At 52.8% G+C, this 12,710-nt stretch overlaps 4 protein-coding genes across 4 annotated transcripts; 2 read left to right on the top strand and 2 right to left on the bottom strand.

Moving 5' to 3' along the window:
* Positions 1 to 318: 318 nt before the first annotated feature.
* UHO2_04402 (uncharacterized protein) lies at positions 319 to 3,918 on the top strand (the record flags this gene model as incomplete). Its single annotated transcript, XM_041558394.1, has 1 exon — positions 319 to 3,918. One exon carries the CDS (start codon positions 319 to 321, stop codon positions 3,916 to 3,918), a length of 3,600 nt encoding a protein of 1,199 aa, XP_041414328.1.
* Positions 3,919 to 4,020: 102 nt separating this feature from the next.
* Positions 4,021 to 6,501, bottom strand: UHO2_04401 (uncharacterized protein; the record flags this gene model as incomplete). Its single annotated transcript, XM_041558393.1, has 1 exon — positions 4,021 to 6,501. The coding sequence occupies one exon, from the start codon at positions 6,499 to 6,501 to the stop codon at positions 4,021 to 4,023; it is 2,481 nt and encodes an 826-aa protein (XP_041414327.1).
* Positions 6,502 to 7,165: 664 nt separating this feature from the next.
* UHO2_04400 (putative Alpha-L-arabinofuranosidase precursor) lies at positions 7,166 to 8,149 on the bottom strand (the record flags this gene model as incomplete). The annotated part of the gene is made up of 1 exon (XM_041558392.1): positions 7,166 to 8,149. One exon carries the CDS (start codon positions 8,147 to 8,149, stop codon positions 7,166 to 7,168), a length of 984 nt encoding a protein of 327 aa, XP_041414326.1.
* Positions 8,150 to 9,533: 1,384 nt separating this feature from the next.
* On the top strand, positions 9,534 to 9,896 carry UHO2_04399 (uncharacterized protein; the record flags this gene model as incomplete). The annotated part of the gene is made up of 1 exon (XM_041558391.1): positions 9,534 to 9,896. One exon carries the CDS (start codon positions 9,534 to 9,536, stop codon positions 9,894 to 9,896), a length of 363 nt encoding a protein of 120 aa, XP_041414325.1.
* Positions 9,897 to 12,710: the final 2,814 nt, after the last annotated feature.

Raw genomic sequence — 12,710 nt, 5'->3', positions numbered from 1 at the left:
CAGACCCCGTAATTCATGTTAGGATGCCGACGCATCTTCAACTCCTTTGCTTCCTCCCAAAGCCGGTCTAGCTCAGACAGCATCGAGCCAAAGACCTTCTGACTTTGCTCGCTTCATTGCCGAGAAAGGGTCCGAAGAAAGCCGGCTTGGTTGCTTTGCCATCATCCATCACTCTCCTCCGTCCACCTTCCCGGCCCTTTTCCAGCCCGACCCGCAATCAACAGCTTGCTGCGTTGCTGCGCATTCGAACGACCAGCTGGTTACACAGCTACCGCGATCACAAAGACGCATAGGACCACCGGCAAGGCACGGCGCGTCATGTTCCTCCCACGTCACACTTCTTTCCAAGCAGATCAAAGACTAGCGATGGCACGAAGAGGCTCCTCCGCTTCGTCAATCGGCCTGCAAGTTCACGAGACTATCTTGGCAGCCAAGGCTCGCGATATGAGCAGCGAATGCGGCTTAGGGCTGGCAGATGAAGGCACAGAAGCAGAGCTTCACGACGTCTCTGAGCTCGACAGTCAAGTCGAAAACGTCGAAGCGACGACAAGATCGAAGCAAAGCATCGGCCATCTGTTCATCGCAAATCGACCTACGCCCGAGCTCGATCATCTGATCAACACTGCACATTGCGATGGAAGGAGGCCGAAACGACATTCAACCAAACGAGCTAGCCTTCGCGGATATGCTGAAGCGCGTTGGACACGTCACGAAAGCTTGCGCGACCGTGTCATGAAAGCCAACAACGTCGCCAAACTCGAATGGGAAGCCAAAGCTGCTCTGTTGCACCACTCGTATCCTCTCGCCATCTTGCTTCTCTTTCGCGCTGCTTCGCTTGGATCGGCGAATGCGTGCGAACAGCTCGCCAGCTTGTATGCCTACGGCGTTACACGCGGCGTCTCCCCAGTCGTCACGCTCATCTACCGCGATGCTCTCCGCAGCTTAGCCTGGACTCTCGAGGCGCTTCGACTGTATGAGCGCCGTTTGGCAGCTCAATTCAGAGCGGCGCATTCGTCATCCATGCCCTCTCTCCGTCTCACTCAGATCTGGCAAGGTCCATTACAAGCGAGTCAGCTGCTCGTCCGCGGTCTCTTGAGCTCAGACGTGGGCGCTTTCGATCCCCATCAGAGGAACGCGGTCTTCCTTCCCGTCGTCGATGATCTTTCCGACTCTCAATGCACGTGGGCGCTTCGTGGTGGATCCAGTCATACCCAGTCGGCGAGACAGGCGCCAGAATTGTGGATGGAGCTTGATGATGTTGTGCAACGCTGGACTGTCCGTCTCGAAGCAGAACGCGCTACCACTCTTCTCCCTTCACAAGAGGGGCCCGACGAAGTCGAAGAGCAGCAGCAACTCTTGACCACCATGCAGAGCCTCAGCTTCCACCTCCTCGTTCTCCGAGCGATACAACTCACACGATCCCTCACCCTCGAGCCCTACGCCGAGAACGTCAAGCCTGCACAGCTCGCATGGTTCAAAGCAGCAGCCGTTAAACCGCACAGACTTGTACAATGCCCAGATCCGATTCACATGATTCGTGTCTTGGCACGAGCCAGTGACACGTCTGACCGAATCTACGATGAGCAGCTATTCAGCGATTTGTCAAGCTGCGCGCAAGAGTGTCTCGATGTTTCCGTTGCAACAGACTACAAGCGTCGCAAGATCCAAGCATCTGACTCGACACACATCCCTGCTAGTCGCGTGGCGGACACAACGCAGTCGCCTCGAGCAAAGACCCAATCCAGAGACCGTCTTCGCGATCTCGCGCCTGCCGACGTCGAGACGTCGAAGCAAATGGAGGCGAATGCACGCCCTGCGCTCACCATGCGCGTTTCGAGAGGCTTTGCTCCTCCTCAAGCTGCAGTAGCCTCCGTGTCGGCATCAGGGGAACACCAGACCGCCCTGTCCTCCGGCGCGTCTGCATCCAACACGGTGAGACAGAAGTACGGTCGCGCTGTCAGCTCAAGCTCCATGGCTTTGGTTTCTGGCATCACCGGCATTGGATCAGCGGAACCTTATTCGCCGACTGACAGTGTACGTACGGGCTTCCCTCTAGGCGTAGGGAGACCCAGGCGACCTTCAAGTGTGGTATCAGTGACACCATCTCTGCTCTTCCCGCCAGGGTCTAGGCAAGATGGGCAGCACACCACAGATCTTGATTCGGACGACTACTTCTCTGCTCCATCATCCCGTCGTACAAGAGCCGCCTCGTCTTCCCAGTCTGCAAGAGGAGAGTTGGGCCCGAGGCCACGAGTTGCTAGCATGTATAGCTCGACCTCGGCACTTGTTACTTCCACTTCGAGCATTAGTCTTCTAGCTCCCTCCATGTTGACCACTAGCCAGCAGAGCCTCAACGCATTGGCAACGGCGAACCCCACGCACATCCCGGCGCCCTCTCGCCGTCGAACTGAGTCAAATGCTTCGCTCGGATCTCTCAATCCTCGAGTCAGCTCCATCCTCCCCAAGACTTCGCCCTCCATCTTGGAGATGCCGGAAGCCTCGATCAGCGCGACCTCGATATCAGCATCTGGCGTCGCATCGCACGCAGAGACAAGCAAAAGGCAGAGCGCCGCGGCTGACACGCTCAGGAGGTTGAAGGGAAGACGATCGCAAACCGACCTTCGCGCGCTCCATTCCGCTCGTAAGGACCAAAACGTTGCACCTCCAGTCCCCTCTGTACTAGCCAATCTGACAAAGCAGCCAAGTTCTGCAGCAGCGTCTCGATCACCGCTGCAACCTTCTAAGTCGACCATCTTTGTATCTGTGGAGAACCTACCTGAAGACACTATCAGCGAAGCCAGACAGACAGCCGCAAAAGCGACGCGTGGTAAGGCAGCATCTGCTGGCTCAGCAGTGGAGCATCTCGCCAAGACACAAGCCCGCATGTCTCATCGAACCATCCCTTCCGTTCTGGAAGAGGCTGAAACAGTCACCAATGCAGCTCACACGGAGACCAACGGTCCGTCATTTACGTCTGCACTTGCCGCCGGCGCTCTCTCCGGCCTGACCGTGGACCTGCTATTCTTCCCAATTGACACGATCAAAACGCGATTGCAGTCGGCACAAGGCTTCTGGGCAGCTGGTGGATTCACCGGCGTTTATCAAGGTCTGGCTTCTACGGCCGTCGGTTCTGCGCCAGGCGCTGCTGTCTTCTTCACCGCATACGAATCGATGAAGCCGGCTCTGGTTCGCTGGATGCCGAGTGTATTTGGCTCGGAAGGGTCGCTAGGTTCAGCTGGCGTCCACATGACCTCGGCATCGATCGCAGAAGTGGCCGCGTGCTTGATCCGTGTTCCTACCGAGGTCATCAAGTCGCGTCAACAGACAATGACATATGGCAAGGGTACCACAACCTTCCAAGCGTTCAAGAAGGTCTTCCAGGAAGCAGGTATTCGCGGATACTATCGAGGGTTCGGTAGCACGGTCGGTCGTGAGGTTCCGTTCACTTGCATCCAATTCCCCTTGTATGAAAGGCTCAAACTCGAGATGGCTCGATCGAGGGCTAATTCTCAGTCAGCCTCGGCCTCTGCTCTCGAGAAAGGTGACCGTAAGCGATCCATTTCGGATCAGGAACTGGTGCGCAACCTGCCTACCTGGCAAGCCGGTCTTGCCGGTAGCATTGCTGGTGCCATTGCTGCTGGTCTCACCACTCCACTCGACGTCGTCAAAACACGTATCATGCTTCACACAAAGCAATCGGCGCCTAGCCCTTCTGCAACAATATATGCCGCTGCCACTGCCGCTGAGACTTTACCGCGTGGTGTCAACACCGACATCATCCCCACTCTGCTGCACATCGGCCGTACTGAAGGTGTCAAGACGCTCTTCAGTGGCTTCCTGCCACGCACAATGTGGATCGGGCTCGGCGGCGCTGTCTTCCTCGGTACTTTTGACGCTGGCATTAAAACACTTTCATAGACACACATCCCTGAGTCACCTAGATCACCATCACACTGTACTGCTCTCTTTGACATGCAAACTGCTAGTTGCTTTTTCTAATATTACAAAATGCCGACCATCTCATCGGAGGCTTACATTGACGATGCGGATATCTTGACGAGGCTTGTCGTTCCTGTCCACCTTGGCATCTTCAATACGCTTGACTACATCCATTCCCGCTGAGACCTTGCCGAACACGGTATGTTTGCGATCAAGCCAAGGTGTCGGTACGGTAGTGATAAAAAATTGGCTGCCATTGGTATTTGGTCCGGCATTGGCCATGCTTAATGTAAACGGTTTGGAGTGGTTCAGGCTCGGATGAAATTCGTCCTCGAAGTTGCCACCCCAGAGACTCTCGCCGCCAGTTCCATCGCCCAATGGGTCTCCCGTCTGGATCATGAACTTTTTGATGATACGATGAAAGATGACGCCGTCGTAGTAGCCTTTCTTTGCCAGGCCGACAAAGTTCTTGCATGTTTTGGGAACGAGCTCGGTATACAGCGTCAATTGGATGTCACCTAACGTAGTGTGCAGCGTGGCGGTGGTGTGCTTGAAAGAACTGCCGTCGCCACCGCGGTTGCGACCATTGCCGATGGCGGCTGTGGCCGATGCTATGGTCTGCTCTTCGCGAGTGGGTCTCTCGTTGAAGACGTCGCGGTTCTCACTCGTGCCGCCTTCGCCTGATCCGCTCATGGAATCCGGATCGACTCTAGTGAACATGTAGAACCTCGCACGTCCAAATGCGGTCGCGAAGAGGGTCGGGTCCACTAAGCCCTGCTTGGCGAGCAGCGGATTCTCCGATGCAGCGGCAGCGAGCGAGCTGACTTTCTTGTCTGGCGCGCCCTGAAAGAGGGCCAAATTCATGAAACGGACGCTTTCGTCCTTGCCCAAAAGGCGGACGCATTGGTTGGTAACGAGGTTGACGAACTTGATGCCGTGTAGTGATGCGTAAATGATGAAGTGGCCAGACTCGTCAAACATTACATTCCAGAGGGACGCTGAGCTCGCGTTGGCTAACCCTGAGAGGGGACCTTGTGCACTGGAGGCCGAAATCTCTCTTTCGAGCGCAATCCTGCGTCCAAAGTCCATCTGATCTAGCTTGAAGTCGATTTGGTGCCTTGATGCGTCTTCCACGTCGCTCTGGTCGGGATTGTGTGTTGGGTCGGTTGTAGCAGAGGTAGTCTCTGGAGCAAACTGAGCTTGAACACCTTGCAAGGCGTCAAGGCTTTCATCGTATCTCCGTGCAATCTTGGCGCTGCGGAAGTCAAATACACGGATCTGACGGTCGGCGATGGAAAAGATGGCAAACTTTTCACCGTCCTTCGAAAAAGTGAGCGTCGTAGGAACGATTTTTGTCTTTTTGAAGTCAAACAGATCCGTTGTCGATTTCAACTCGAAGATGCCAGGAACCTTGGTCGGCGAGGGAGCCGAGAAAGGCTCTTCAGGGGTCCAGTACTCGACGAAGGCAGAGACATCGCATGAAATGACGACGTTGTGCTGCGCGTTGAATGCTAGGATGTGAACAGGTGCTCGGTGGATCTTTGATGCGGTATGGATGGGTTCATAAGCCGTGTTTGACTTTCGCTGCAGCAGTGCTGTTGTTGTTGGATCCCCTGAGGCTGTTTCTTCGAGGGAAAGAGCGTCTGCTTGTGCTGACTGTGTAGGAGCGCTTCTGCCATCATAGATACGAATGTTGCTGGATCCTTCGTCGGTGATGGCAAGCAGCGTGCGCGGGCTGCCGGGGCGATGGACCCAAGCGAGGGTCCTCGCCTTGTAAGGAAGCTTAATCATGTTGATCATGTCAAAGTTGTCAACATCGAAGATCTTGACGTTGGCGTCCGCATCGAGCGTGGCATAAGACGCTCCATCTGCTGAGCAGCTCCAAGCGATGATGGGCGACAAGTGAGCTCGATACTGCTTGACGAATTCAACGACCGAAGAGCCACTGTACAATGAGGAAGCCGACGCCGCATTCTTGGCGGGCTGAGAGGAGTTCGAAGAACTTGAGGGCGCAAGGGATGTCTTTTTCCAAAACTTGACCCATCCATCGATGCTGGTTGTGATGACAAAGTTGGAGCGTGGAGTAACCGTGACAGAGTTGACGGTATCTCGGTGCATAAGCGACTTGAAGTACCAATCTGCAGAAGGAAGGTTGGAGAGGTAGGTTTTCTCATGAGGTAGCAGGGCAGGTCTGCGCTTCTTCTGTGAAGGTTGGATGGCGTCGTCCAGTGTCTCTTGCGGTCGCTTTGTCAAGCGACTATCTGTTGCATTAGAAGTGTGGGGACCGTCCGTGCCAGCTTGTGATGGGGGCGGTGGCGGACCGACATCGTCATCCTCACTGTCGTTTGCGGCCTGTTCATTGCTCACAGGGGCAAGTTCCGGCCCAGGTGTTTCGTCTGAGTTGGAATCCGAGTCCGAGTCGGTCGTGTCGAACGACTGCGACCTGCGTCTCGAATGGCCCGGCTTTGTGGCTGCATCAGCCTCTTGCATAGGAGGACCAGGAGTTGGTGAGCGAGAGGCAGAATGAGAGATTTGGCTTCTTGGAGACTCTGACCTTGCCATCTTGGTGAACTCTAAGCTGGAGCCACTTCTGAGAGCTGATAGTCGCAGGAGAATGTCGAGATAGGAAAGTGAGAACTCAAGGAAGATCAGAATTCAAACCATGTCACGTCAAACACCGAATTCTCCTCCACGTTCCGAAATCCGAAGAGCGGACAGCAGGCGGCAATTCCCACGACGGCGCCTATTCCACTTACGATCTGCCTTCCAATGTCCGAAGAAGAGGGAGGGCGGTAGAAGCTTAACAAAGGGTTCCACGAGTGCTGTCAGGCTGTCAGGCAAGTGCTGCCACGAACGCTGGGGTTTCAAAGCGATGGATTTGCGACCTGAAATATCACGAAGGTAATGGCTGCCGTGATTCCGAGTTCCTCGTTGCCGCCTTCAGAAGGCTAGCACGTCAGCTGTGGTTTCTAATGAGAAAGTAGGCAGATACACCATTTCGCTCAGTGCTCATGCTCGCATACTTCACAAAGGGCGGCCATTGGTCGTCGTTACACCATGAGGCGTCTACCTCACTCGATATGAGCAAATTGTTTGGTTTCTATTGCAACCTCCTTGTGCCGTTGAACTTGCCAGACCAATCTCTATGCTGTGAAAAGTGTGCTACAATGAGGAACATGATTGCGTCAACATCGGAGCTCATTCTAATACTCCGAACGGAGATCGATTAGCGCTGGAGGGTAAGGAGACCGGGGCGGTAAGGAGCGAGGTCGTACGTAGGACCTTGCTCAGCATTCTTTTCTTTGCCCTGGTAGAGCATCTGCAGCTTGCAAGGGTCAATGGTCATGGTCTGGTCCGGGTTGCATCGGACCAGGTCACCGTGACTGATGTCGTTGGTCCAGGAGACAGCAACGTTGGCCTTGCCGGCGAAAGGAGCGCTCTCCGAGTCTGCCTGCACAGTCCAGGGACCGTCCAAGCTGCTAGCAATGTATGAACGGAAGTAGCGGCCGGTGGTGCCCATAGCCTCGACGATCATCAGATACTTGTTCTGACCTTTGACGGTGTACACCTGAACGGCCTCGAAGAGCTTAGCTCGATCTTCGCTAAGCACGACCTCCGCAGCGGTGCCGAAGTCGCCAGGGAAACTGTCGATGGCCATCTTGGAGTGGTAGATCTTGCCATTGTCGTTAGCAAAGAAGAGATGCATATTGCTGCTGTCACCAATGAGGGTCTGATCAATGGCATCCTTGATCTTGCCCGAGAACAAGGGCTGGGGCGAAGACCAGCCGTTGGGGTTGGTTGGGTCGTGGCTAAGCCTGTAGGAGAAGGCCCAGGCGCCCCACTGAGAAGCGAGGACCCACACGTCCTTGAGAGCAAAATAGAAGATCGTAGGTGCAACGGCAGCCTGGGTCTGAGCAGTCTGCTGAGCTGATGCCATGTCGGACCAGGTAGAGAAAGGAGAGAAGGCCATCGAGCCGTACTTGCTCGAGTCTCGGTAGCTTGCATAGACCAAGTGCTTTCCATTGTAAGGAACGTGGGTGAAGTCCTTGAGCGAACGCCAGCCATTCTCGGGCTGAGCGAGAATGGCAGAGGACGTCCAGCGGTAGGTGGAAGGCAAATCACAGCTCTGCCGGCGTTCAAAGCCGGAAGTGGCCTCGGCCATGGTGGCTGCCAGAGCCATACCGGCGACAAGGGCGCACGAAAGCTTCATAGTAGAGGATAAGATAGGTGGGGTCCGTGGAGACGGGGGAAGTGGCTGGAAAAGAGGTGAAGTGAAGGGACGGCGGTCTTCCTTGCTGTCAGATGGGGGCTGCTTATATCAAAAAGCTTTCCCTCGTCAACGCACCACGGTGTTGATCAGAGGTCTTTGGCTGAGGGGGGCCCCTGTCCCACTTCATCTCAACCGCGACAATGGGTAGCAACCAGGCACGGCTAGCCCACCACAGTCAGCTGTGCAACTTCCGGTCGGGACCAAATCACATAGCGGTCCTACCGCAGTTGATCCAACTGTTTCCTCACTTCTTCTACAGATTGCCGCCAACTGAAGTGGGCTGCGTCACCGTTTCATGATTCGCGTAGCAACCCAACAGCTGCGCCACTGTAAAAGGGAAGGTCTTCGGCGATCCATTGCCACAGCTCTGTTGACGTCCTACATTACACTCTACGATCCTGCGTTGGTGGCGTTTCGTTGAGAGGGAAGGTCGGAGACTCTCGTCCCGATTGATTGCATATTTTGCGGGACCCTTCAACGCTACCGACAAGCCCGTCCCCGAATGGCAAACGACTGTGCGTTTGCTACAGCTCATGTCTAGCCTGACTTCCGTGGATCTACTGTAAGCGAAAGTCGCTGGTGCAAAAGCCGAAGTGGCCGCACGGGGGCAGGAACGGCCTGACGATCATCTTGCTCTCCATCATCACAAATTCGGCTTCCCCACTTCATCTCACCTACTGTACTGTATTTACCCACCATCCGAGCATCGGTGTCATGCCTGCCAGTCAACGGCCCATAAGCGATGACTGCAACCGTTGCTCAACACACCTGACAAATGCTCAACAATGACCAAGGCTCTTGGTGCGGGAAAGTGAGACGATTTGGAACGGCGAAATCGCGAAATTGCTGAACGGCTTAGGAAGAGGATGCATCAACGGTGAGTTATCGCCCTTGACCACGCGTGACAAATTTTGAAAAGGAAAAGGATGTTATCAACGGTGAGTTATTGGCCTTGACAACGCGTAGGAAAAAGTTGAAGAGCATCGTCGAGATCAATCAAAGGTGCGTCAAAGTCGATGATCACAAGTATCAATTGCGATGATGAATCATTTCTAAGTACATGATGAATCAAGCATTTATATATGCCTCAATGCTCTTTGTATGCATGTGTGATACTAAGAGCTGATAGGGCAGAAGCATGATTGAGGAACTAAGAGGGTGAAGAGAAACCACTGGCTATCTGATGACCAGTGTCATGGGGCTGGATGCGCAGGAAGCTAGAAGGTCTGTCAAGCTCATATGAGGGGAGCGCAGGAATCAGGGGATTGGGTGGATTGTGGGATTTGAGGCAGAGTTCACTGAAATTGGTAGTAGTACCAACTCTATGACAGATCTCACTGAGATTGGCAGGAGGGAGGATAGTATTACAAGCCCAGGAATCAGCTCGAGGGAAGATGGTACTATGGATCATACCAAGATCAGTGATAAGAGAGGGGGTATGGTGGATTCTGCCAGAATCAGTAGTAGGAGAGATCCTATCACAGATTCTGCAGAGATCAGCAATAAGGATGGTCATACAATGAGCTCTTGTGGGGGGGAGTGGGACCAAGTGCCACCAAGAGGGGGACCGAGCTCGGGAGCATGTAGCTGGTTACCACACAGGGGGGCCATGAGATTAAGGCCTGAAGAGCTGTCACTGGTCAAGAGAGGAGGAGCAGTGTCAAGGGAACTGGCAAACAGGGCATGAGGAGGAGGAGCAGTGTTGAAGGAGTCAACACCTAGCTCAGGACAGACAGGGGGGTTAAGCAAGCAAGGCGATGAGGAGGAGGTGCCTCGTCAGGGGCCTTGGCACAAGTGCTCGATGAAGAAGGCACTCTCTGGAGAGAGAGAGCTGGAGCAGCATTGCTGGTGACACTGCGAAGATGTATAAAACCATGCCTCCTCACCAGAATGGTCAAGTGGATCCTCATCCACTCTACACACCATAACAACTAGTATTACTTCAAGCATAAAAGTATCATTAGTTCACAGTCAGCATAGTAGTAATCAATAGATTGCTCCTCATCAAAGTGTGTGTGTTGTATCACCATTTCCTGACATCTGAAGGCAGTTCTTAGCAAACCAGCAGTCCAGATAATGATAGAACCGAAGGCAGTCATCCACTGCAGCCTGGGGATCACCTCAAGCATTAGTCGACACACTGGACACTCGTGTTGACATCACCAATCCATGCTCACACCAGACCCTTGGTGTCATCAGCAAGTTCACAGTGTTATTGATTGTGCCGAGCTACCTCTGGATGGAGTCTCTGACAGTGGTCAGTCAAATCTGCAATAGCATTATCACAATCACAGATTCAAGCGAGAAAACTAATAGAGACAGCTCTACTGCATAACTCGTTAAGAATTGCAATACCACAAGTGCTGTCGCATAACTCGACAGAATTGGTAATAGTATTAATACTACTACCAATCTCAGGTTTCAGGCACATGACCTCTGACATTAGAGTGGATCATTCAAGCAGCACCCCACAATCACAATGACAGACCAAGGCCTCAATGATAAGCTTGACCAGCTTCTAGCACTATTGGAAGCCCAGCTCGAGCTCACCAGGCAAGGCCAATGAGAAGAACGACTTCGCCATGCTCACCTAAGCAGAGAAGAGATGATTGAGTTCTCACCATCAGAAGAATGGGTAGGAGGTGACGAATCCATGATAGGAGATCCTCAAACTCCTACACCAGCACCATGACCAGGACATTATGTCTCTTTCACTGATGTAGAAGAGCAGGATGACATCAATTATGAAAAGTATGCCTCACCCACCAGGCCAAAGTACTTCAAACCCAGGGTGGGTCTGTATAGTAGGACTAGGATGGAACCTTATGTCCTAGACTTGGAGGAGGATCCTAGTGTATTGGCGGATCTCTCTCGATCAAAGCCAATTGCCACACCCTTTCCTAAGTTCAATCTGCAAGATGTGGAGATATTCATTCTTGAAGCCAAAGCCTGGTTTAAGTTTAACCAGGTATATGAGCAAACAAGAATGATCAATCACATGGGCTCTCAATTGGAAGGGAATGCATGGGAGTGGTGGACCTCCAAGCTCCATATCGACAGAGCTCAAGAAGGAAGGTTGTTCAATGACTGGTGTTACTTCATAGAGTGGCTGTCAGAACAATTCAACCCCCAGAATGCTAGAATAGAAGCCTACAACAAGCTGTTGGCTCTCAAACTCACTAGCAATGCACCTGGTGCTGCCACATGCCATGTGGAGTGTTTCAGAGACCTGGAAGGGCAAGTCAACCTGGATGATAATGAACTGGTTATTGACCTATTCAGGGGCAGCCTCACCTGCAGTCTACAAGAGAAGTTTGAGTGTAATCTGCCTGCAAAGAAGTGGGAATGGTATCAAGAGGTCGAGGTCATTGACTGACAGAGGATGCTGCTACAGCAGTCCTCTGCTAGACACCCAAGTGCTGGTCCTCCACAACCAAATCTGGGAATATGGCCAATGCCACCCACTCAAAGTTCATTCCCTGCCCAGCAAGCAAGTAACCCTGCTCAGCCACCAGCACCAACAATGGCAGGAAACCCGAGCAGACCAACCAATCAGCTGCTGCCTCATCAGTTCATACCTGGCTTGAAACAAGGGAGCCCAACAGCATCAGGCAATAACACATGCCATATATGCAAAGGCATTGGACATTGGGCCAGAGACTGCCCAAGCAAGAAGGCAGACCCTCCAGGCCCCTGACCTCCAGGCCCAAGAGTAATGGTAACCACAGAGGATCCCTTTGAGGAAGGGGCCACTGACTCAGGAGATGGTCATACAGGCAGCACTGAAATGAGCAATCCTGATGACCTAGACTTCAGTCAATACCAAGTTCCTAATGACACTGATTGTGAGGAACCCCAGGATGATGACAATGAGGGAAACAGCAGTGGGGCAATGCACTGATGGTGTGCATGGCTCTACAAACCTCTTCACCATCATTGTGTATATACCAAGATTGTCAAATATGCTTCTCTACCAGTGAAGGGAAAGCAGTATTAGAGCTCTTGGGAACAGTACAAGACCACCCTGCTCATATACTCACCAATACCAGTGCTGGCTTGTCTATAGTTTCAGATTCCTTTATCAGTAAGTACCAAATACCCACAAAACCCTAGCCCTAGCCCTAGCCGGTGTGTCTTGCTTGCGGGCAACGCACAATTGCGCTCTGCCAAATTCGAAATTAGGGTTAGGGTTACAAGGGGGTTCCATTTTTAAATCGAGTAGGGTTGCTTAATCAAAGTTGTAGTACTACCCAAACTATGCATGTTTCATTATCCAACCCTACTCCAGTTGAGTAATAAAATTTTCCGATACAGCTTGGTGAAGTTGGGCCTGGTACAAGTCAGGTCATTGAAATATTGAAATTTTTGACATGCACCCATAATAAAAGTTGTTAGGGTAGGGTTAGGGTTAGGGTTAGGGTTAGGGTTAGGGTTAGGGTTAGGGTTAGGGTTAGGGTTAGGGTTAGGGTTAGGGTTAGGGTTAGGGTTAGGGTTAGGGTTA

This window comes from Ustilago hordei (genome assembly GCF_900519145.1).
Source record: "Ustilago hordei strain Uho2 genome assembly, contig: UHO2_contig_09, whole genome shotgun sequence".
In the NCBI taxonomy this organism is placed as follows: domain Eukaryota; kingdom Fungi; phylum Basidiomycota; class Ustilaginomycetes; order Ustilaginales; family Ustilaginaceae; genus Ustilago; species Ustilago hordei.
The sequence above is the reverse complement of the archived record's forward strand: the minus strand, read 5'-3'. Positions and strand labels throughout refer to the sequence as shown.